Here is a 25847-nt window from a genome sequence, read left to right as displayed (position 1 = left end):
TTGGGGCAGGCAAAGAGTTCTGAGACAGAATATCAAAAGCGTAATCCATAAAATATATATATATATATATATATATATATATATATATATGTATAAATTGGACTTCATCATAATTAAAAACTGCACTTCAAACAATACCATTAAGAAAGTAAAAGACAAGCCACAGAACAGAAGAAAATATTTGAAAATCATATATCTGATAAGAGACTTGTACTGAGGATATATAAAGAATTGCTACAACTCATAACAAAATAACCCAGTTTTCAAATGGGCAAGAAATCTGAATACCATTTCACCAAAGAAATATTAATGTTAATAAATACATGAAAAGATGCTCAACATCATTAGTCATTAGGAAAATGCAAATGAAAACAAGATAGCACGATATATCCACTAAATTGGCTGTAATAAAAACAAAGAGACAATACAAAGTTTTGAGAAGGATGTGGAAAAAGTGGAACCCTCATACATTGCTGATGGGAATATAAAATGGTGCTTTGGGGAAACAGTTTAACAGGTTCTTAAAAAGTGGAACATAGGCTTACCATACAACCTAACATTCATCCCACTCCTAGGAATCTACTCAAGAGAATGAAAGAAATGAAATGAAGAGAAAGAAATGAAAACATGTGTCCTTGAATGCTAATGTTCAATGCAGCATTATTCTTAATAGCCAAAAAGAGGAAACAATCCAAATGTCCATCAACTGGTGAATGGATAAACAAAATGTACTGTCTTTACAGTGGAATGTTATTCAGCAATAAAAAGAAACAAACTACTGATACATGCTACAAAATAGATGAATCTCAAAAACACCCTATATGGAAGAATTCAGATGCCAAAAGACTACATATTGTAGGCATGAGGGAATTTTCTGGAGTGACGGAAATGTTCTAGATCTTATCTGGGCTATAGATACATTGGTGTATAAAATAACCAAAACTCATCAAACTGAATACTCAAGATTTGGGCAATTTATTGAATATAGATTATGTTTAAATAAATTAATAAAACCTTGTTTGATTCTGCTATAAAAGTCCCAAGTGGGAAATGTCTGGTCTTCAATATTTTAGAAATGAGAAAAGCTGAAAGAAAATTAATGAAGTACTTAGTAAAAAATAGGACAATCAATCCAAAGAAAGTAAAAGAAAGAAAGTAACAAAGGTAAGAAATCAATGAAATAAAAACAAGAGACTAAAAAAGCCAAAAAATGGTCTTTGGCAAAAAGAAAAACAGGCCATGAATCATGATAGTAGTTGACCAGAAAGTTAAAGACAAAAGATTCTTGAATTAGTGCAAGAGATTGTTGAATGAGTTTGAGAATGCAAACCACTGGACTGATGGGTTTTGTTGTATTTTTACAATCCTTTGGAGAAGGTTGAAGATGATTCTCAAGGGATGAAGGTCTCGTTTAAGTTTGAGCTACACATTTTCAGTACCTTGCCATCACTAAAATGTGTTCCTGTTTGGTGAAACTCCTGCTGTGACATTCTTGAGATACATATTATCTATGAAAGATTTATTGTTAACTCTTTTGGAATGTGATACTGAAAGTTATGAATCCTGCTACATTTTTATGCTTGTTGAGAGAATTACCCACTGTACGCTTGTAGTAGAAAATCATATTTATTAGGAAGTATTTATTGTAGGAATATAGATTGTAATAAATATACCAGTCCGACAGTGATACACTTTGATGTATAACTTCACTACTGTGTGAGTGGCATGAATCCAGAGACTGGCCCTGGCTTTCTCCCTATCAACTTGTCAGAGAAAACAAACTTGTGATTCTAACCGAGTCAAAGCTAACACTGACATAGAGCTTGTTCCTTTGACACTGTTCTTTTTGCTAAGATGAACAACCAATAATGCATTTTGAATTCTCAAAGCACTATAAGTTAAAGACATGATTTCCTCTCGGGGTTTTCATAAAACACTTTTGGGACCAATATTTTCACCTTTAATTTTAAACAGGGCTGAATCAAAAGGTGGATTATGGTTTTATTTCATAATAGAACAAATGTACCACAAAATGTACTTAATCATTCCCTTCTAACATTTAGGTGTCTTACAATTGTTGCTATAACAAACAATGCTGGAATAAACATCCTATGTAGATCTTTGTGAACATGAGAAAATATTTGTTTATGAGGCTTTCCCAGATAAAGAATTCTGGGTCAAAGGGTGAGATATTTTAAATCTTGACAGATATGATCAAACTGGGGGCGCCAGGACGGCTCAGTTGGTGAAGCATCCAACTTTGGCTCAGGTCATGATCTCACGGTTTGTGAGTTCAAGCCCCGCAGCGGGGTCTGTGCTGACAGCTCGGAGCCTGCAGCCTGCTTCAGATTTTGTCTCCCTCTCTCGCTGCCCCTCCCCCGCTCATGCTCTGTCTCTCTCTCCTTCAAAAATAAACATTAAAAAAATAAAAATATAATTAAACTGCCCTCTTCAAAGAACATTCCAGTTTCTACTTTTCACCAACAATATATCCTCACCAACACTGACTGGTATAAATCTTTTCGATTTTTGCCAATTTTTTTTTTTTTAGTATAGTTGACACAATTTTTGCCAATTTTAATGAGTGAAAAAGAATCACGTTGTTTGCACATTTCTTTTTACTAGATAGACTCAGCACTTTACAAATCTGTGTTGGGTATATGTATTTCTTGTATAAATAGCCCAGACATATTTGCAACATGGATTTTCCCTGTTGCCAGAAACTGAAGTCAGACATGTTGTTCAACAGTGGTGTTCTATCCCCCAGAATGCAGTGTTATTTCCCTAATGCCCGATATTTGTAAACATTCCATTACATTTTTTAAAGTTTATTTATTTATTTTGAGAGAGAGAGAGCGTGGGCAAGGGAGAGGCAGAGAGAGAGAGAATCCCAAGCAGGCTCTGCACTGTCAGTGCAGAACCTGACGTGGGGCCCGAACCCACAACCTGTGAGATCACGACCTAAGCCAAAAACAAGAGTTGGACACCAAACTAACTAAGCTACCCAGGCGCCCCTGTGAACGTTCCCTTAAATGAAAGCGTTAAGTATTTGTATAAGTGCTTCCTGAATAGTGATACAATCCCTAAGTATAAAAGCACAATCGCCCAGGACAAAACTCATTATTCTCTGATCCAGCAAGACCTGGCCTTTAAGAAAGTCACTGGCAGAGGAGCACCTGGGTGGCTCAGTAGGTTGATCGTCCAGCTTCAGCTCAGAGCATGATCTCATGGCTCGTGAGTTCAAGCCCTGCGTATGGCCCTGTGCTGACATCTCAGAGCCTGGAGCCTCCTTCAGATTCTGTATCTCCCTCTCTCTGCCCTTCCCCTGCTTGCACTCTCTCTCTCTCTCTCTCTCTCTCTCAAAAATAATAAATGAGCATTAAAAAAAATTTTAAAGAGACAGTCACTGGCAGCAGTACAGCCCCTTCCTGTTAAGTCTGAGGCACAGAGAAAATTCCATGGAGTAGATGCCACATTGGCTCCTACCTGTGGGACTTGACTGCCACTAACTTCAGTCTTCACCCAAGTCAAATCAGTGTGCTCATGAATCAACACGACCTCTCTTCCTGCCAGTCTTTAGCTCAACTAAAGGGACACAATAAATATTTTGTCCCATTTCTATTTTTGTATCTTACCAATTTGTTCTAGATATATATTAATCTTTCACAGGTCATTTAAGTTTTAAATATTTTCTCTCAATCTATCAGCTTTTACATCTTATCTTTGGCCCTGCGCTGAATTTTTAGACGTCAGATCTGCCAAATTCTCCTTCATGGTTTTTGGGTTTGTTTTGCATTCCTCATACAAATTATTAAAATAAACTTTTTTTCTTTATTCCTAATTTTGTCTCATTAAAATGAAACCTTAGATAAGATTTTAAATAAAAGACCTTTTATCTCCAAATGCCTAGCCATTTGGACTAAAAATCTTTCCTTTTCCTGACATAAAACGTGACCTATAGCATGTATTACTAAAATTTTATGTGGCTGTAAAGTTTATTCCAATGGTGTATTTCTGCATCACTACCACTTATTTTTATTTTATTTTATTTTTTGGAGAGAGAGAGCTCAAGTGGGGGAGTGGGACAGAGGGAGAGAGAGAATCCTAATCCTGACGCAGGGCTCAATCTGATGACCGCGAGATCATAACCTGAGTCAAAATCCAGAGTTGGATGCTCAATCGACTGAGCCACCAGGTGCCCCAGTATCACATTTCTGATATTGTGGCTTTATAAAGTTCTAAAACATGGTAAGTCAATTCTCCTATAATAATTCTTTTCCTAAAGTTTATTTACCATTCTTGCGAATTTACTTTTCCAAATCTTTATCAGCTGGACAAGTTCTTTAAAGTCTCACTGAAATTTTTATTCAGATTGCCCTGAATTTACAACGAAAAATAGCAGCCATCTATACAATATTGAGTATTTGCGTACAGGAATATTGCCTATTTTCTCACTATTCCTATCTCCTTTTTTGTCCTTCAGCAAATGTTTCACTCATATAGATCTTGCAGTCTTGTTAAATTTACACCTGGATAGTTTATACCCATTGCATTTTCTGATCTGTCTGTATGTATGTGGGGTGGAGGGCTTTAAGCTAATTAGTAAACTATTTAATAAACTAGTAATTTTTGCATGCTTATCTTTAACTCTCTCACCTCACTGAACTCTCTGCGCAGTTCCTGTTTTTCAATTTCTGGGTTGTATTTCTAAACAATCTTATACCTTGTAAGTAATGTTCTGTTGCTCCCATTCCCAATATCTGTATCTCATTTGCTAAGCCTCAGAAAACACTGTCGTAGAACTGAAGTGTTAGCTGGCATTCTTGACTTGTTCCAGACCTTAATGAGAAGAATATACAGAAAAAATGTGAATTCCAGTGTCATGCCACTGTTAACTGCTTCCCACCCTGAACTTCATCCTAGTTATTTCATTAACCTTACAACTCCGTGTTTTTACCCAACCAAAACTTTTTACCCCACTTATGGCATTATGGAGGATGTTACTGTACTCCAATATTTCATCATTCAAAACCATGATTCTGATAGTTCTCTACTAAAAAGTACACTGTAATCAAGTTAATAGTTTCCTTCTCTACCTTACCTACATTTAAAAAGTTATTGTGGATTGTATTAAATACATCTTCAAGGTATGCTTTTCTCTTTCAATCTCTTTAACATCCAAGTGTACCCAAGAACACATTATTCTTTTAATATATTGCTGGACTTAACTTACTAATATTTTAGTATGGATTTTATAACTTGGGTGAGAATAAACTCTAGTGGTTTTTATTTTTGGTAGTATTCTCTCCAGGTTTGGACAGCAGGGACATTACTTTGAATTATGAGGTCTCCTTTCTTGTATTTTCATTTCCCATATTCTTAAACAAAAATTACCTATTCTGTGAAATTTGACAAAACATATATTTGAGTGTGTGGAAACTTTTGCAGAGGTAATTTTTTAACAATTCAAGTTAATTGATTATAAGTATTTTAAGGATATCTGCTTCATTTTCAATAACTTATAAAAATTTTGTTAATTCTAGAAAAGCATCTATTTCACTGAAAGCTTCAGAATATTAAATTTTTCTAGAAATGAGATTTCAGATGTTTTAGGAGTACAGTTATATGCACTCTTGTTAGAAGAAAATTCTTTTTCCTCTGCAAAGCCCAAACACACACATCATCATCTCTGGAGGTTACAAAGAGTGAAATCATGAGAACCTTCTAGGTCAGTCTGGAAATCACGTGATGTCACAGCGAGATTGCCCTCAAATCCCCCATTTCTGTGAGACTAGCTTTACAACTTATCATACATCATTCTCTTACAAAAAGGTTAATAGGGTTGTGCTGAGAACAGACTGCAATGGGGCAAGTGTGGAAGTAGGAAGGAGTTACAGGGCTATTGTAGGTGAAAGCTAAGGGTGGCTTCAACTAAGTTAACAGTGGAGTGGATGAGAACTAGTCAGACTCTGAAAACTGCTTGACAGGTGAGCCAACAGGATTTACACACACAATGTGCTTTCATCTGCAACACTGCATTACAAGCAGATTCTCAACCAGGTATAGCTTTTGGTAAGAATCTATGCACTGACTTCAAGTTTTAAGAAAATCAGGTCAGGCCCACTGTTTTTTATTTGTCTATCTTTGTACACTAAGCACAGTGCTTTGCACATTTGTTGAAAATTCATGCGGATGACCAATTGTGCTTTCAATTGTGACACGATATTAAGATAAATTTAGTCAACTATTGAAGCTTTGGGTCTTATGCTATTTCAGAATTTCTGGTGAAAGGGGCTTATAAAACACATAGGGACATTCTAAATATAAAACATACGTCTGGATTAGAACCTTGCTTTATTTAAGTGTCCTTCATGCTACAACACAACCCTTCCAAGTCAATCAAGTATGTAACATTATATCCTTCTTCAAAACCTGTAATTCATAGTCATAGCTTCTCAATTTCTACAAGGCAATTTCAATGCCTAAAAAGGCCTAATCTTATGACTGTGGCATCAAGTCCCGTGTTAAGTACAAATTTAAGAAAAGCAAACTAGAGACTATTATCAGCAAAACTCAGTCAATTCTGTTATTTGATACACCTACTTCTCAACTCTAAACTTGGGGTGGGGGGAGGAGTTAAAAATATCAGTGCCAGGGCTCTACCCCTAGTGAATTAAATCAGAATCTCTGCAGGCCAACTTTTTTTTTTTTTTTTTTTCAAAGGTTCTCCAGCAAATCTAATGTCAGCCAGAGTCGGGAGCTACTGCTCTAGGAGAATCTTAGAGACAAAAAAATAAAAATAAAAATAAAAAAGCACAGCACAGGGAAAGTGCCAGAACATGGAGAATGACATCTTGAAAGGTCCAATGGTTACTAATACTAGACTCTACATTACAGCCTGATTGATCAGTTAATAAAAAACAAAATAAGGCCTAGAAAGATCTCTGTTACTCATCTAGAATCATCCAGTGTAACAGCATTTTGCAATGGGGGAAAGCTAGAGGGTTTCAGGTAATAAGCAATGCAGAAACAACTGCAGGGCATCAGGGAGAGGATGAGGAGAAGCGGCTCTAGTTTCCTGTGTTCCAGTTAAGGAAACGAGGAAGGGGATGGAAAGGTGCGTCCAGGAGAATGGGCTCCTATGATCTAAAGGGTAATGTTTTATTAATTTCCTTTTCACTCACAGTTTCAAACATAAAGCAACATTAAATATGGGGCAAAGGAAAGCTGGTTTCCAAGAATTTGTGCCTTCAAGTTTTTACTTGGTATAGCAGTTCTTTAAGCCTGGAACTATTCAAAGATGAATCATGCAAAATAAGAAGAAAACCTTTATTTCAAACAGATTTCTTGGTATGTGTGCTACAGCAAAGGCTGGTTGTAGCAATTTCATTTCAAACCTGCGATCATGTATAAATTAGACATTATTTGGGAATGATTAATTTCTGCTAAAATGTAGATTCAATCCAACATTATGCCAATTTTTACATTTATTGTAGATCCTAATTTAGCAGTAGAGGTTAAATTTTCATGACCAAAAAATGAGAATAACCTTAGAGCTGCCACTAAGGTAATGAGCTGTGAAATTAATTTCCCAGTACTGCTATGAAAATATACCCCTAGGTTGTAAAGACAAATTCTGATTCCATCCAAATGTATTATTTAACCGGAATTCTTCAGTCATCATCTACTGTTGGCTTGATCGTCACTCCTCTTCTTATTTGGCCCCAGCCAATTAAACTGCAAAAAACAAAATTTTTAAATCATGAATTTTACACCTCTTTCATTATCATTACCACACAATCATATGACGTAAGTGGTTTTACTTGCCTATCTGCTATGAATGTTTCCAAAACCTGCGCTCCATTAAGAAAGCTCACACTATCTTCGTAGATTCTCAGGCTCACAAAGATGGGCTCCAGCGATAATAAATGACCAAAAAAAGCAAACAAAAAGTTGCTACTACAAATATGCTTGTCTTTATTCTATCCCTAGAATAAAGGGATACACTAATCCCTCCAGAACCACCAGTCTAGTCCACCAAAGTATTCATGCTGATACACAATCTACCACAGCCTGATTTTCTAAAATATCTCATTCTCTATCCTTTCCTCATTGAAAAATGCTTTTTTACTATTCACAGCACTCGACAGATCACAAAGGATTTAGCATGACCTTGGCTGATAAAGAAAACTTAGAGAGGAAGCAGAATATATAGTCAGGTAGCAGATTACTCTCAGTAGCAGAGGAACCTCTGCTCCCTTTTGGTGTTTTCTCTAATCAATGAGTAGGCTGGATTGCTACCTCAGCAATAGCTTCTAGAACAAAACCCATCTCATGGGGTAAAACCACAATTCTAAAGAATGTAAATCATTCAGATGTGCTCATTAAAAAATATTAACACACTTGCTAAATTAAATTTGATTTTTAAATACTTTTATTATTGAAGTATAGTTAGTATACAATATTGTATCGGTTTCAGGTATACAATATAGCGATTGGACAATTCTCTGTATTACTCAATGCTTACCATTAAGTGTACTCCCCATCTGGTGCCACACAACATTCTATTATTGACCATGCTCCTTCAATTGTTACTTTTCATCTCCAGAACTTACTTATTTTATAACTGGAAGCCTTAATCCCCTTCACCTATTGCACCCATCCCCCTACCCACCTCACTCCACCACCAGAAATCAATCTGTCCCTGTATTCATGAGCCTGCTTGTTTTTTTAGATTCCACATACAAGTGAAAGCATATAGTATTTGTCTTTCTCAGGGCACCGGGGTGGCTCAGTCGGTCAAGCGTCTGACTGAGGCTCAGGTCATGATCTCGCGGTTCGTGGGTTTGAGCCCCACATCAGGCTCTGTGCTGGAGCCTGCTTTGGATTCTGTGTCTCCCTCTCTGCCCTTTCCCAACTTTGCCTCTCAAAAAATGAGTAACATTTAAAAGTAATAATATTTGTCTTTCTCTTATTTAACTTAGTGTAATAGCCTCTAGCTCCATCCATTTTGCCACAAATGACAAGATTTAAATATTTTTTGGGCTGAGTAATATTCTGTTGTGTACATATACCACATCTACTTTATCCAATCATCTATGGATGGACACTTGGCTACTGTAAATAACACTGCAATGAACATAGGGGTGTACCTTTTCAAATTCGTGTTTTCATTTTTGGGGGGGTAAATACCCAGTAGTGGAATTACTGGTATTTTTAAATTTTTGATGAACTTCCATAATGTTTTCCACGGTATCTGCCACCAACTTACATTCCCACAAACATGCATGAAGGTTCCCTTTCCTCCACATCCTTGCCAAACACTTGTCTTTTTCATACTAGCCATTCTGAGTAATGTAAGGTGATATCTCATTGTGGTTTTGATTTGCATCTCCTTGATGATGAGTGATATTGAACATTCTTCAGGTGTTTGTTGATAATCGGTATGCCTTTGGAAAAATGTCTATTCAGATGCCCATTTTTTTTTTTTTAATTTTTTTTTTTCAACATTTATTTATTTTTGGGACAGAGAGAGACAGAGCATGAACGGGGGAGGGGCAGAGAGAGAGGGAGACACAGAATCGGAAGCAAGCTCCAGGCTCTGAGCCATCAGCCCAGAGCCCGACGCGGGGCTCGAACTCACGGACCGCGAGATCGTGACCTGGCTGAAGTCGGACGCTTAGCCGACTGCGCCACCCAGGCGCCCCTCAGATGCCCATTTTTTACTTGAATTGTTTGGGGTTTTTCAGTGTTGAGTTGTACAAGTTCTTCATATATTTTGAATATTAACCCTTCATTGGAGCTATCATTTGCAAATACCTTCTCCCAATCAGTAGGTTGTCTTTTCATTTTGTTGATGATTTCTTTTATTGTGCAAAAGCTTTCTATTTTGGTATAGTCCCAATAGTTTATTTTTGCTTCTGCTTCCCTTGCCTGAGGAGACATACCATAAATATGTTGCTAAGGCTAATATCAAAGGTTAGTATGTTTTAAGTTTTGTGGTTTCGGGTCTTTAATCCATTTTGAATTTATCTTTGTGTATGGTGTAAAAAAGTGGTCCAGTTTCATTCTTTTGTGTGTAGTCGTTCAGTTATCCCACCACAATTTATTGAAGAGACCCTTTTTTCCGCACTGTGTATTCTTGCCTTCTCTGTCATATATTAATTTACCACTTAAGTGAGGGTTTATTTTTTGGCTATCTTGTTCCATTCGTCTATGTGTCTATTTTTGTGCCAGTACCATACTGTTTTGATTACTACAGCTTTGCAGTATAGCTTGAAATCTGGAATTGTGATATCTCCAGCTTTATACTTCTTTCTCAAGACTACTCTGGCTATTCGGAATTTTTTGTGGCTCCATACAAATCTTCGGATTGTGTGTTCTAGTTCTATGAAAAATGATATGGTATTTTTTTAATTTATTTTGAGAAAGCGAGAGCGAGCATACAAGCAAGGGGAGGGAGGAAGAGAGAGAGAATCCAAAGGAGGCTCTGTGCTAACAGCCCTACACAGATGGGGCTTGATCCCATGAACTGTGAGATTATGACCTAAGTCAAAATCAAGAGTCAGACGCTTAACCGACTGAGCCACCCAGGCAACCCAACGCTATGGTATTTTGATAGGAATTGCACTGAATCTGTAGATTACTTTGGACAGTATCGACATTTTAATAGTAATTCTTCCAATCCAAGGAAGGGAAGCCTGGGTTGCTCAGTCGGTTAAGTGTCCGACTGGGGCTCAGGTCATGATCTCAAGGTTCCTGGGTTTGAGCCCCGTGTCGGGCTCTGTGCTGACAGCTCAGAGCCTAGAGCCTGCTTCAGATTCTTTGTCTCCTTCTCTCTCTGCCCCTCCCGCAGTCACACATGGTCTCTCTCTCCTTCAAAAATAAGCACAGGGGCACACGGTTAGCTCAGTTGATTAAGTGCCCGACTTGGGCTCAGGTCATGATCTCAGTTTGTGAGTTCAAGTCACGTATCGGGTTCTGTGCTGACAGCTCAGAACCTGGAGCCTGCTTCAGATTCTGTGTCTCCCTCTCTCTCTGCCCCTCCCCTGCTGTCTCTCTCTCTCAAAAATAAACATTAAAAAATAAATAAACGTTAAATTTTTTTCTGTAAATAGTAATTTTTCCAATTCATAAGCATGGTATACCTTTCCATTTATTTGTGTTGTCTTCACTTTCTCTTACCAAAGTCTTACAGTTTTCAGATTATAGGTCTTCCTTGGTTAAATTTATTCCCAGGTATTTTATTCTTTTTGGGGCAATGTAAATAGGATTTTAATGTTTATTTATTTTTGAGAGACAGAGACACAGAGTGAACAGGGGAGGGCAGAGAGATGGGGACGGAGAATGTGAAGCAAGCTCCAAGTTCTGAGCTGTGAGCACAGAGCCCGATGTGGGGCTCGAACATATGAGATGTGAGATCATGACCTGAGCAGAAGTCGGATGCTTAACCAACTGACACACCCAGGTGCCCCTAAATTTTTTTTTCAACGTTTATTTATTTTTGAGAGAGAGAGACAGAGTGCAAGCAGGGGAGGGGCAGAGAGAGAGGGAGACACAGAATCTGAAGCAGGCTCCAGGCTCTGAGCCATCAGCACAGAGCCTGAGGTGGGGTTCGAACCCACAAACCATGAAATCATGACTGAGCCGAAGTCAGACATTTAACTGATTGAGCCACCTAGGCGCCCCCATTTGTTACTAGTTTTAACAGTTTTCTGGTGGAGTCTTGCTAATCTTTAAGCAAAATCTAAAGTTTCATTTGGACAGAAATCTCTTAAAGGATTAGCGGGCAGACACAAAAAAATCCTTTTATTTTAAATCTATTCTGATCTAGGAATTGTACCATTCTGAGACTAATACACTCCATGCTGTGAGTTTTTCAAAGTTTACTATTTAAGCCTATTTTAAAATACCCTGGAAATCAGTATGTCTATAATAGCAAATAGTATAATCATACCAAAGAATAAAATCAAATGACATAAATCACCACAAAGCAGGATTATTTACTTAAAATTCAACCAAAAGTTAAACTGTCTCAATTAGAGAATAATGATTCAGATCGATTTTCTGAACAATAAGTGCTGAGAAACCTTCATGGGGCACGGTATCAGGAAAGCCTTAATAAGGGAAGTAAGCACTGAGGGAAAAAACAGGCAGCCAAAGATATGAATAATTATGACAACAATGAGGACACAGAACAATGTAATTTAGAGGGTTTATATGAGACAAAGAAGGAAGAAACATAAAATGCATTGAAGTAGGCTTCCAGAAAGGTCCTGAATATCATAAAGTAATGAGAAGCTACTGAAAATTATTGAACATGTCATAATAAAGATGTTTTAGGAAGATTAATTTTGACCGAATTTTTAACTAACAAAGGAAGAGGTAAATTAGGAATCTTTGGCAGTAACTTTTAGGTGTGAAAGAATGGCTATAGGGATATAATGAGGTCACAAAGAATAGGAAGGGTAGTTGCAGTAACTAACCAGGTAACTAAAAGCAAAGAGAAGTCTAAGATGTGTTGTGTTTCCTAGCTCTATCCACTCAAAAGACCTAGAAGGAATAGCACCCTAGGAACAATGAACACACCTGGCACCTACATCTTCAGTTCTAAATACCATTTCCCACTAAAAGAAACCAGGCTTGGAAAAACGGCCAATTCTAAAACTGGAGCATGGGAGGTATGAGAGGAGTTTGGAAGATTTTGTGCCAGAAAGTAAGGAACTATTAAAAAAAAAAAAAAAAAAAAAAAGGTGGGGACGTATCAAAAGGACACAGGAGCCAGCCTCAAGAGTCTCTACTGGATGAATCCTGAACAATTTGGGTATCAAAATAAATAAGGACAGTAATGAATCATAACCTACTGAATAAAATAGGACTCCACGAATCTAAATTATAACTACTTAAGTAAATAATAGGGAAGAATAATAAATGAGAAGTGGCAGGTTTGGAGGAGGGATGTCATCATTTTAATAACATAATCAAGTTCAATTCAGACAAGAATCATCAGTGGATGAAGACTAATCACATAGTCTCAACTAGTCTTCCCACAAAATGAGGTGCATAGGTAAAAAGAGTAACTATACGGGCGCCTAGGTAGCTAGGTTGGATGAGTGTCTGACTTTGGCTCAGGTCATGACCTCACGGTTTGTGGGTTCGAGCCCCATGTTGGGCTCTGTGCTAACAGCTTGGAACCTGGAGCCTGCTTCAGATTCTGTGTCTTCCTCTCTCTCTCTCTGCCCCTCCCCCACTCGCACTCTGTCAAAAATAAAAAAAGTATTTTTTAAAAAGTTAAAAAAAGAGGGGCGCCTGGGTGGCGCAGTCGGTTAAGCGTCCGACTTCAGCCAGGTCACGATCTCGCGGTCTGTGAGTTCGAGCCCCGCGTCGGGCTCTGGGCTGATGGCTCGGAGCCTGGAGCCTGTTTCCGATTCTGTGTCTCCCTCTCTCTCTGCCCCTCCCCCGTTCATGCTCTGTCTCTCTCTGTCCCAAAAATAAATAAACATTGAAAAAAAAATTAAAAAAAAAAAAAAAAAAGAAAAGTTAAAAAAAAGAGTAACTATATAGAAAATTGGAACAAAACCTTACTTGCATAATCAAAATTAACCTTAACAAGGAGGAGCAATCAGATCTCATGTGCCTCTGGCTATGATTCCCTGAGGAGGCATCACCAACTATATAAAGTATTCCAGCCAAGAGTACATAACCTGAATCTCATCTTAAGAAGTTTCAGATAAAGTGAGGAAGAGTTTAAAAACCAGCTTATATTCTTCAAAATAGTCTATGTCAAGTAAGACAAAGAAAAGCTGAGAAAGTTTCAGATTAGAGATCAAGGAGACATGATAACTAATACAATGCATGAGCTTAGAATGAAGGGACTAGAGGACATTATTGGGAAAAGCCGTATAACTGGATTAGTGACTGTAGATTTCAGTAATTTATCAATGCTAACTTCTTGAAGCAATTATATAAGAGAATGTCCATGTTTTTACGAAATATACACCAACTGTTAAGAGATCAAGAGGTATGATACATACAACCTGCTCGTCAAACAGTTGAGCAAAAAGTATATACATATAGAACAGTACTTACACGCATATGTAAAAATAAACGGTGTATCTGGGAAAAGGGAATACAGGAGGTTATGTGCAATTCTTGCAATTTTCTTGTTAAGTTTGAAATTATCTCCAAATAAAATGTTTTAAAAAGCCAAAGATAAAAGAAACACTGAATCTAAATTCACCGGTTTCTTTCATAGGTTGTGTGTATCACAGATCAGGGCTAGAGATAAAGATTTCAAAGCCATCCAAAAGAAGAGCTGAGCTACAGCCTCAATAACTGTTATGTTCAAGGTAAAGTGTTCACATACACCACCAAGAACTTAAGGGAATTGACTTTTTTATTAGTGACAGAGGCTAATAAACTTACCGCCAGTGTTTCTCAACTCTTCGGCTAAGAGCAATTTTTTCTCCTACTTCTGTGCACACAGGATTAGTCAGAACGATTTTGCCCAAATCAGCCTTAACTGCACTAACTCTTCCTCCTGTAGACAGGGATCCTATGTTCACCATGAGCACTTCATTCTTAGACAGCTTTTGCACCTAGGGAAGTAAATCGGGGAAAAATAAACCCTAAAATCAAAAAATGCTTTCCAAAAAGGAATGCTTATTCTCCTACATCCTTGCCAACAAGAGATGTCAGCAACTGTCCATCTCTGCTGACTTAACCTAAGACTTTAAAAATCAAAATCATATGGATACTAACAGTTTCATGTCATTGACATATGGGACATACATTTTTGCTTGGGTTTTTTTTGGCTTTTTTACTTTAAACTGATGACCATATCTAAGTTCTCAATAAATGACTTTCTGAAAGTAGAAAATTAAATTTACTCACATTTTGTTTTTCTTAATCCCATGTTAACTGTCAAAGAGTGAACCTCAAAACTGGTCTTAACATCACTGCCACTTTTCTGAAACAGGAATTACAGAGAGCACTTACCTTTGCTGCTTTCTTGTCTCCTTCAGTGCGTACACCTAGAAGCCGTCTAAGTAGGAAATAGGAGATTTCCAATTCTGTGAAGATCTCTGGTAAAGCTCCAACTGCACCAAGTACCTGTCCCACCATTCTGTCAGCTCGGCACAAAGTGGGGTCAATTTTTGTTCCTACTCCTGATATAAAACAAGATACATAAAGTCCAACTTTTTATTTCCCATTAAGCTGTCTACCCAAAACAGTCAAACAAGTAAAGCAAACACCTGTACGTTTTAACACACATTTACACTTCCACACTCATGTAATAGCTACATAGGTATGACAAAATATGTCTTACCTGAAGAAAGAATCATAAACCTACGGATTTGTTGGGCCTTTGGGAACAGTCATTTGATTTAAATTCTAAACAAAGAATAGAGATGATAGCCTAACTCAAAAGTGAGTGTGACTACACTTAATAAAGAGTAAGAAGATACAAAATTCATAATGAGTAATTTATAGAATATTTGCCTGCCAATTCTCCCCTGGAGGGCTAATCAAAAGAAAAAAAAAAAAAACTTCATGACTTCATTATCTGATTCCTAGGATCCACTTCAAAATACTTTAGCTGTGTATGAGGAGAGGGAAGAAGATATAAAGATGAAGCAAGATAAAGTACTGACAACTGTTCAAGCTGGGTGGTGGCTACATGAACATTATCATTAAATTATATACAATAAACTCTTAATTACAAGATAGAATAAAAAAATGAACTATATACCTAAAGACCAGAGAACCAAAAGATAAACTCCTTCTTTATCCAACAATTTCTTCTTTAATCCAAAGGTATAATAAGTCTAATTCTTACTAAATCTTATCTTTTTCTGGGTATCTGGTAATAACGATAAGTTGTAAGGGACCAGGAAATCCATAAATCATCTCGGTAATTCCTATATAATCAGAGTTATTTTTTTAGTCTCACCTCATAGTAAATATGATCTGACACGATTCAAGTGACATTTGTGGGTAACTTTCCATTTGCAAAACACACACAAAAACAACCACTCTCTACTGCCATAACTGCGTAGACAAAAAAGTATACTTAGGTATTTTAACACTGGGTCATAAAACTTACTTTATTGCTAAAAGGCATTCCTTTGTATACTAAACCAAAATGTATTCTTCTTTATGCTTAAAATAATTTTTATCAACACATGAAACCATCTTATGAACTAAAATCAACAGCTTAACCACACAAACATTCCCCCAACCCAACCATTTAAAATACCCAATTAAAAATCTACAATACACCTTTTTGGGTACTCCTTTTCCCACGAAAAATACCACAAATTAAAAATGTAAGGTTAAGAAAAGAAATCCTGGGGCGCCTGGGTGGCGCAGTCGGTTAAGCGTCCGACTTCAGCCAGGTCACGATCTCGCGGTCCGTGAGTTCGAGCCCCGCGTCGGGCTCTGGGCTGATGGCTCAGAGCCTGGAGCCTGCTTCCGATTCTGTGTCTCCCTCTCTCTCTGCGCCTCCCCCGTTCATGCTCTGTCTCTCTCTGTCCCAAAAATAAATAAACGTTGAAAAAAAAAAAAATTTAAAAAAAAAAGAAAAGAAATCCTTACCAATAAGACCTCCTGGAGCAGCATACTGAAGATCATTATGCTCCGCAAAAAGTGACACGATTTTCGAAAAGATTGGTTTACACATGAGTTTTCCTTCGCTATCTTTGGAAACAATACCAGGTCTGACTTCTATCTCTTGGCCCACCTGTAAACATGTAAGTTTGTAATTAGAATCACTCTGGGATGACACAATTACCACTTACATATCAAAAGTCCTAACAGGAAGACCCCGTAACTGAAAAGGCAATTCTTTTTCTATGTCAAAGACTGCTATTAAACAACAAAACAAAAAACAGACATCGAGTTTCAAAACCAGAACCATTCATCCAACTGCTGCTAACTACATACCACACACACCTCTCTCCATACTCAGAAAATAGTACTTTCTGTTTGGAGTATCCATACTATCCACCTTATGATTAAAACAAGAGAAAAACAGGGGCTCCTGGACAGCTCCATCAGTTAAGCATCTGACTCTGGACTTTGGCTCAAGTCATGATCTCATGATTCATGAGACTGAGCCCACATCAGGCTCTGCGATGACAGCATGGAGCCTGCTTGGGATTCTCTCTCCCTCTCTCTCTGCCCTTCCCCTACTTGAGATCTCAGTATCTCTCTCTCAAAATAAATAAACATTAAAAAAAAAGACAAGGGAAAAACAAACAAAACAAAGACAATAAAAATCCAGTTCACCTTTAATACTCCTTTTAGAATACTACCACCAGCTACACCACCCTTAAGGTCATCAACTTCACAGCCAGGTTTGTTGACATCAAAGGACCTAATAACTAAAAGAAAACAAAACAAATTAAAGCCAATTCTGCTCGTTTTAACTTTAAAGGAAATGTTCTTTTCTAAGTTAACTTCTAAAATAGCAGCCACAGGGATGCCTGGGTGGCTCAGTCAGTTAAGCCACCGACTTTAGCTTAGGTCAGGATCTCACCATATGTGAGTTCAAGCCCCGCCTCCGGCTCTGTGCTGACAGCTCAGAGCCTGGAGCCTGCTTTGGATTCTGTCTCCCTTTCTCTGCCCCTCCCCCATTTGCACTCTGCCTCTCTTTCTCAAAAATAAATAAATCTTAAAGAAAAAAAATTTTAAAATAAAACAGCAGCCACATAATTCTTATACACACAGGGGTGACTTTATGCAAAATTTATTATTATTACTCCTACATTTATTACAGCCTTACTTATGATGAAAAAAAGGGGAAATAAGTTAAAAGTTAATTGATAGGGGGCATATTATGGTACATCCATACTATGGAATATCACGCAGTTATTAAAAAAAACAATATTTGAGGAGCTCCTGGGCAGCTCCGTCAGTTAAGCGTCCAACTCTTGATTCTGGCTCAGGTTCTGGGATCCCACGGCTCATGGAATCTAGTTCCATGTTGGGCTCTGTGCTGACAACGCAGAGCCTGCTTGGGATTCTCTCTCCCCCTCTCTGCTCCTCCCCACTCACGCTCATACTCTCTCTCAAAATAAACTTAAAAAAAATTTTTTATAAGGATGGTAATTTATTATCATCTCTGTAGAAAGAGAAAGTATTAATAAACACCCTTAGAGGAAAATCACTAATGTGAAAAAGATCAAATTAAGAGTTAAAGACAGGGGTGCCTGGGTGGCTGAGTCAGTTAAAGTGTCCGACTTCGGCTCAGTTCATGATCTCAAGGTTCATGGGTTCGAGCTTCATGTGGGGATCTGTGCTGACAGCTCAGAGCCTGGAGCCTGCTTCCGATTCTGTGTCTCCCTCTCTGCCTCGCCCTCTTCCGCTGCTCATGCTCTGTCTCTCTAAAATGAATATAAAGACAAATACTGTCACTTACCAATGAGTCGGGGTTCTGAAGTAAAGTCTCTTGGGGGTACTGGAATTTTCTTCACTATGTACTCACAGACAACTTCAATATTGTATTTCAGCTGAGCGGAAATTGGAATAATAGGAGCTCCTTCTGCTACTGTACCTATAGGAAATTCAGATTAAGATTCTTTAGTTTAACAGAACTTCATCTATGTTACATGAAACACTTAAGATTGCTCAAACAAATGCCTAAACATCCCCCCACAAATGCCAGCAATAGGATAAAAGTGATAATTCTGTTTAGAAAGGTGGCAGTATTGTTTGTTCTATTCCTGAAAATGAACACTAGTTCCTTTACAGAAAAAAACTGCTAAAATATATTAACATATATATTTAATATACCAAAAGTGATAACACTGTCTAAAGGAATAAAATACTAACACTCCTGGGAAAGAGCACTTTACTAGTTGAAAGATTTCTAATAATATGTAATTAACCTCCCAATAAATGTCAAAGTAAAATTACAGACTCGGTGCTAATCAAAGACTACTGGCTCATAAAATATTTCCTCCTTATTAATTATATGTCAAACAGGCTGGGCAAAGAAATGGACCAAACATAATTAGATTTTAATCAAAAGGACTTATTCTTTTTCATAACAACAGAACTGAGTTCACAGGAACTCAACCTTTCCACCAACAAGGCTAAGAAAGAATTGTCAACAACATGCATCATGTCTGCTGTGAAATGAAAAACACCATGCTGTTAGAGAAATAGACACTGTAAAGACTAAATAAATCATTGTCAGTTCCAAGGATCAAAGTAACTACCTGGTAAGAATAAATAGTATAAGACCTAAGTATAAAAAAAAATGCTTTTGTTCTTTAAAGTGAGTTATTATTTTTTTTAAATCTGATAGTTTCCAGGATACAAACTTCAGCTCTTTCAGTCAGCAGAAATATACTTTGGTTTATCCTTCCAACTGTAAAATAAAAAATCACTGGGATGAAATGTACAGCATGGGGAATATAGTCAGTAATAATGTAAGAACTGTGCGCGATGACAGTTGGTGACTCCACTTACTACGTGGAGCATTGCATAATGTATAAAATTGTCAAAACTGTTGAATCACTATGTTGTACACTTGAAACTAATGTAATAGGAGGTCAACTATACTTCAATAAAAAAAATTTTCAGGGGCGCCTGGGTGACGCAGTCAGCTAAGCATCCAACTTCGGCTCAGGTCATGATCTCATGGTACATAAGTTCGAGCCCCACATGAGGCTCTCTACTGTCAGCACAGAGTCTGCTTCAGATCCTCTCCTTTTCTCTCTGCCCCTCTCCCGTGCTCACTCGCTTGCTCTCTCTCAAAAATAAACATTAAAACCAAGTTTCTTAAATTCAGAAACAAAGATTTCACTAGTTGTGTTAGGTGGCTAACAAATACTAGGGAGAGAAAGAAGGCTTAAAATCCATAAATGTATTCTATTTCAGATAGTCTATTATAGTAAAAGGCAATTTAACATCTGTATCTGGACTATATACGTGTCTAAACAATTCACAGATTTATTAAGTATCACGGCTTCTTACCTTGTACAAATGCAAGGATCTGTTCATACTGCTCTTTAGCCTGACTTTCTTTTACCAAATCAATTTTATTTTGTAGAATCAAAATATGCTTCAATTTCATGATTTCTATGGCAGCCAGGTGTTCAGATGTCTGAGGTTGAGGACAAGACTCATTACCAGCTAGATGACAAAGAATCAGAAAGATGCCATGAGAATCAGCTGGAAATATTAAGACCAGGCAAATCCACAGGAACAGAAAGCAGATAAATGGTTGCCAGGAGGGCAACCCCTAGAGGGAGGGATACGGTACACAGTGACTGCTTAATGGGCATGTGGTTTTCCTTTTGGGGCAATGAAAATATTCTGGAACTAGAAGATGGTGATGCTCGTATAACACTGTGAATGTACTTAATGTCACTGAGTTGTACAATTTAAACAGCTAAAATGGTAAATTTTATTTTATGTCTATTTTACTCCCAAAAAAATTTTTGCCTGGCATCTAATAAAGAAAATTTGTCTAGGTCTTATCCTTACTCAAGGCAAAAGTCCTGACTATTATTGCCAGGCGTCCACCTTTTGCCCTTGCTTCACTCTCTGTGCTTGCATTCATTACAGCCTCCAAATCATTTGGCTCTCATCCCTGATCCTAAGCAAGAAGCTTGGAATCAACAAGTTTGGCATTTAGGGTCTGCCCTTAGCTTTTGTTCAAGGGTAAGTCATAGCCCTCTGGCTCTATTCAGTCTTAGAGATGTTTTGGCCCAGTCCAGCTCCTGAGGGGCAGAGAGTAATTCAGAAGGGAAGACGCTTATTACATTCTGTGAATTTCAACTACCATCAAAGGGTACTCTCTAACAAAGGGAGGGAAGAACACTAAACGTGAAGATAACCAACAGTGTATCACATAGAAATGAGCACGTTTTGTTGTGCACTCCACTGATCATTTTCCCTAAGCAGTGATGTTCAGGTGTCCTGTACTGTATATACATGGCATGCTTTTAAAAATTATGTTCCATATCAATGAAATCTCTTAAGAGCTCACATAAGAAACCCTAGCTTTGAAAACCCCAATGAGGTCTACACTTTAGCACTTATTAGGAGATCTGCATCTAAATAAAACCACTATGTGTCAATGTTGCAGTGGACGACACACAGACCAAAAAAAAAAAAAAAAAGCACATTTATAACTAAATTTAAAACTAAAATAAGAAATCATTTCATGTGATCTAGACAGGAAAAATGCACTATCGACTTTTTCAAAATATATACTACTGTAAGGATTCACCTGTCAGCCCCAGATCTTGTTTACTATCGTGTGACAGCTGGTAGGCAGGGATGGCATCCTAGTTGACATGTTACCTCCCATCAGGTGTCACCCTTAGGTAATGGAAATGGCCCTTAATGGCCTTGGTTCTCGTTTCAATATCCCACCCTGGATTCGTTCCACACTGATCTGTCCAAGGCAGCTTTGATGTATTTACCTATCAGCAGAAGGGCTGCATCCATCACTGCTGCACCGTTCAGCATAGTCGCCATCAAAATATCGTGGCCGGGGCAATCAACAAAGGACACGTGTCTAATAATTAAGAAGTAACAATAAGTCCTAAGATCAATCCGTATTTCCGCAGACAGAAATTCCCAAATCCAATCAAAAGGAATAGGGTATAGAGTATGGCACAGAGTATATGCTGGAAATGTCATTGATTTGAAAGCTAAAACAGTGTTAACAGAACAGGCACTGCCATCTGAAAGAGTAACTTGCCAAAAATTCCTCTAGCACCTTGAAAAGCTGGAACTGCCAATGTGAAGTAGAGACAGCAGTACTATTTTAATAAAACTATACTACTCATTCAGAATCACTATTTCCAAAAAGTATATGCTCACGATGACATGATCTCAGAGGTTAGCCGACTAAGGCCCTTAGGCCAAACCTGGCCCATACCCACTCAAGCACATATTATTTGTATTTGCTTTCATAACACAAGAGCAGAGATGAGCAGCCTCTTCACAGAGAACCTATGGTCTGCAAAGCTGTAAATATTTACAATTTGGCCATTTATAAAAAAACGTGATCTCTGATCAAGGACCAGAACTAGGGTAAGGCCAAGGGAGGAATCTGCCTCAGGTGCAAAGTTTAAGACGGTGCCAAAAAAACTCACTAATCAAAATAAATAATATTTAAATTTAAGATTGTTAAAACAAAATTAATGCAAAAAAAATCCATGATGAGCAAAGTATCAAAATTAACTAATAATGCCACAATGAGCCAAAAACAGTGATAATGAAGAGAAAAAAATCTGTAATTGTCTAATTTAAACAAACAACATTCTATTTATTAAGATTTCTTTGCATTAATTTCAAAAAGCACTGTCTCAAAATACTATTTACCCTGATTACTGAGGTGTTTGGGGGGATATTCCCCCTTATATTTGGGGCCCAAAGCAAGAGCCTCACTCTCATCTCTCCTTAGTTCCAGCTTTGCCCCAATCTAAAATTTCCTTGTGGGCCATTCCCAATCCCACATTAACACCACTAGGCAAAAGTCTGTATCCTCTGATAAAAAACTAGGATATGAATCATATTCAGAAAACAGATGGGTAACAAGACCATGTATTTAAGAGAGGTAATTAAATATTGCTTTGTTCATCCACTATCTAAAAAACAGAAACAACATTGTTTAAAAGAAATTTAGGAAGCCTGGCAAAAAGCATCCCCTAAATCCAAACAGCTGTGTTTCCACCTGCTTGCGTGATACCTTTCCTTTGAAGAATTTGCACTCAACTATCTAAATGGAGGTTGAAATACTTGACTTTTCAAATTACTGTCATTATAGACAACAGAAACAATAAAAAATATAAAAACAAAAACATTCAGCAGTTTCATTATTTAATATCTCAGTTAAATACTTCAAAAAGGATAATCAGAAGACAACAGAATATGACATATAAAGTGTTTTTAGCATGAAAGAGCTCACCTGACTAATTTGAAGTTCCCTTTGGTCCCTGGAATGTCTGTAGGAAACTCATCGGGCGTACTACTTCCACAGGATCTATAACATTCTGGCCGAGGACAACTTGGGTCATCAAGTTTATAAATCTAAAAGTTCCAACAAAAAAAAGATTCAAATTTGTTACGTGCACATTCAACAAAGTTATTTCTAGTTCCACAGTATACATAGCTCACCTTAGCATTAGCATATCCAAGCTTGATCGTAATATTTCTTTCTAGTTCATTTTTGAACCTGACAGTGTGAACTCCAGAAATAGCTTTTACAACTGTGGATTTCCCATGAGCTACATGACCAATTGTACCTACAGACAAAGTACAAGAAATTAATTCATATGCATTCAATTATACCAAATACTTTTTCAAAACAGCATCAGAGGAGAAAACCCAAAGCTGTAACTCCCTATAAATATCAATGTAAAACCAACTGTGACTTCAGTTTTTCCTCCTTCATATTCTTTTCTACCCAAACCTTATGCTGATACAGGTCTGAAATGAACCTTCCATGTAAAGACAATCTTGTTCAAAAACTACAGTCAGTATAGTAAAAGCTATTCATCTTAGGTTTCTAATCACATGAAAGACTGCCTTCATCTGAAATAAACACTCTGGGAATGCAAGCTGGTGCAGCCACTGTGGAAAACAGTATGAAAGTTCCTCAAAAAACTAAAAATAGCACTACCCTATGACCCAGCAATTGCACTACTAGGCATTTATCCACGGGATACAGGTGTGCTGTTTCAAAGGGACACATGCACCCCCGTGTTTATAGCAGCACTATCAATAATAGCCAAAGTACGGAAAGAGCCCAAATGTCCATCGATGGATGAATGGATAAAGATGTGCTATATATACACAATGGAGTATTACTCGGCAATCAAAAAGAATGAAATTTTGCCATTTGCAACTACGTGGATAGAACTGGAGGGTATTACGCTAAGTGAAATTAGTCAGAGAAAGACAAAAATCATATGACTTCACTCATATGAGGACTTTAAGAGACAAAACAGATGAACATAAAGGAAGGGAAACAAAAATAATATAAAAACAGGGAGGGGGACAAAACAGAAGAGACTCATAAATATGGAGAACAAACTGAGGGTTATGGGAGGGATTGTGGGAGGGGGGATAGGATATGGGTAAGGGGCACTAAGGAATCTACTCCTGAAATCATTGTTTCACTATATGCTAATTTGGATATAAATTTTAAAAATAAATAAATAAAATTAACACTTAAAAAAATTAGGTTAAATACAAAAATAAACACTCAACAAGAACATAAAATTCTATATACTAAGAAACTTTCCAGTATATCCAGAGTGAAGTAAACAGGTATGAAACAACCTGAAACAACCAAAAAGAATCCATGAAAACAAGCAAACCACCCAGGTTTAATTATGGTAATGCTAGCAAGGGTAACATATATCTTAGAATTTCTTAATAACCTGATGGTAGAGCTTTACTTTCAACTAGATTTAATTGTGCTGTTTGTACAGGCTGTCAGATACTCTAACTTGACAGTCAACATACCTTTTCCTCTAAAGTTCTAGATGGCAATGGGCAGGGAGAGAAACTACTTAATAACAGCTTATATACCAAATAAAATTTTTAAAAATTCTGCCCTTGCAATAACCCTGTGTGGCAAATACCACCACATTTTCAACTCCTCTGATACATACGACTACATATTGCCTTATGCTACTAAACTTTTTATATGTATCTTCTCACCTAGTCTGTAAACTAGGCAGGAACAATATGTGCTTCCCACAAAATCTGACAGGTGCTTTGCTCATAAGGGCTCAAAGTCTATTTCTTGAAAGTCTGTGTCCTCATATAATTCAGGTAATCACACAAAGGAAGAGGTTAAAAAATTACTTGTCGAGATCAAAAAAGTCAGGTCAGGAAGAGACTAAGGCTTTGTTTATTTATTTTGAGAAAGAGAGCACGTGCGAGTGGGGGAGGGGAAGAGAGAGCGAGAGCGAGAGAGAGAGAAGAAGGAGAAGGAGGAGGAGGAGGAGGAGGAGGAGAGAGAATCCCAGGCAGGCTCTGCACTGTCAGCACAGAGCCTGATGCGGGGCTGGAACCCACAAACTGCTAGATCATGACCTGAGCCGAAGTCAAGAGTCGGATGCTTAACCACAGAGCCACCCAAGCACCCCACCAAGTTACTCATCTTACCTATATTAATCGTGGCTTGTCTGCTGATAACTTCGTGTGAAAGTGGCGTCAACTTGCTAACATCCTACAACCAAACATTTTTATTTTAAGTCGCTGTACATAAGACCAATCACAACTTTCCTTTGATTTTACATTTGCTCCACAGAGCTTCCAAAGCGCTTTTCCTGAAAAAGCAATCTTCTGTCCTGATGGCTGGGATGCCCTAAGAGTCCTTCATCGTTAGAGAAGACAACTCCACTCACTATGGGAGATGTGAAGGCCCGAGGCCCCCCAAACTTGACAGTATTAGGGCTAAGGACTATGTAGATACTCCCTCCCCAGACCTTCAGAATCAAAAGCCTTAGTGACATTTAACACCATCACTTTCCAGCCGAATCCTTCGGGGGGCTCGAAATCCCACAATCTTACACCCCCATGCACAGCTCGCAGACTTGCCGGGGTATAGCCGGCGGCGCGAGCTCAGCTTAGGGCGCCGGCCTCCAAGGCTCCCTCCTAATGCATGCTCCCGACATCCCCGCACTGCCTGATCTCAACGCCTCCCGGGAGGCTCTGTCACTCACTTCTGAGCTCCCTCCGTATCCCTGCAGCACGAAACCTTACCAAAGTGGCGAGATCCTGGCGAGAAAGATGCGGCTGCCCCAGAGTCACGCCAGCCTCGCCCCCCGCCATCTTGCTCCGAGAGGAAGGAAGTCGCACCAGTGGCT

General features: G+C 38.0%; 1 protein-coding gene across 1 annotated transcript; it reads right to left on the bottom strand.

The window, feature by feature from the left end:
- Positions 1-7313: 7313 nt before the first annotated feature.
- Positions 7314-25847, bottom strand: EIF2S3 (eukaryotic translation initiation factor 2 subunit gamma). The gene is made up of 12 exons (XM_030305505.1): positions 25744-25847; positions 25144-25207; positions 23143-23270; positions 22934-23055; positions 21441-21535; positions 19984-20142; positions 18422-18556; positions 17290-17384; positions 16597-16741; positions 14998-15167; positions 14425-14597; positions 7314-7737 (listed from the first exon to the last, which is right to left on the bottom strand). The coding sequence occupies exons 1-12, from the start codon at positions 25810-25812 to the stop codon at positions 7674-7676; spliced, it is 1419 nt and encodes a 472-aa protein (XP_030161365.1). The 5' UTR covers positions 25813-25847; the 3' UTR covers positions 7314-7673.

This window comes from Lynx canadensis, chromosome X (assembly GCF_007474595.2).
Source record: "Lynx canadensis isolate LIC74 chromosome X, mLynCan4.pri.v2, whole genome shotgun sequence".
Lineage (NCBI taxonomy): Eukaryota > Metazoa > Chordata > Mammalia > Carnivora > Felidae > Lynx > Lynx canadensis.
Note: the sequence above shows the minus strand (reverse complement) of the source record. Positions and strands in the feature narration are given on the sequence as shown.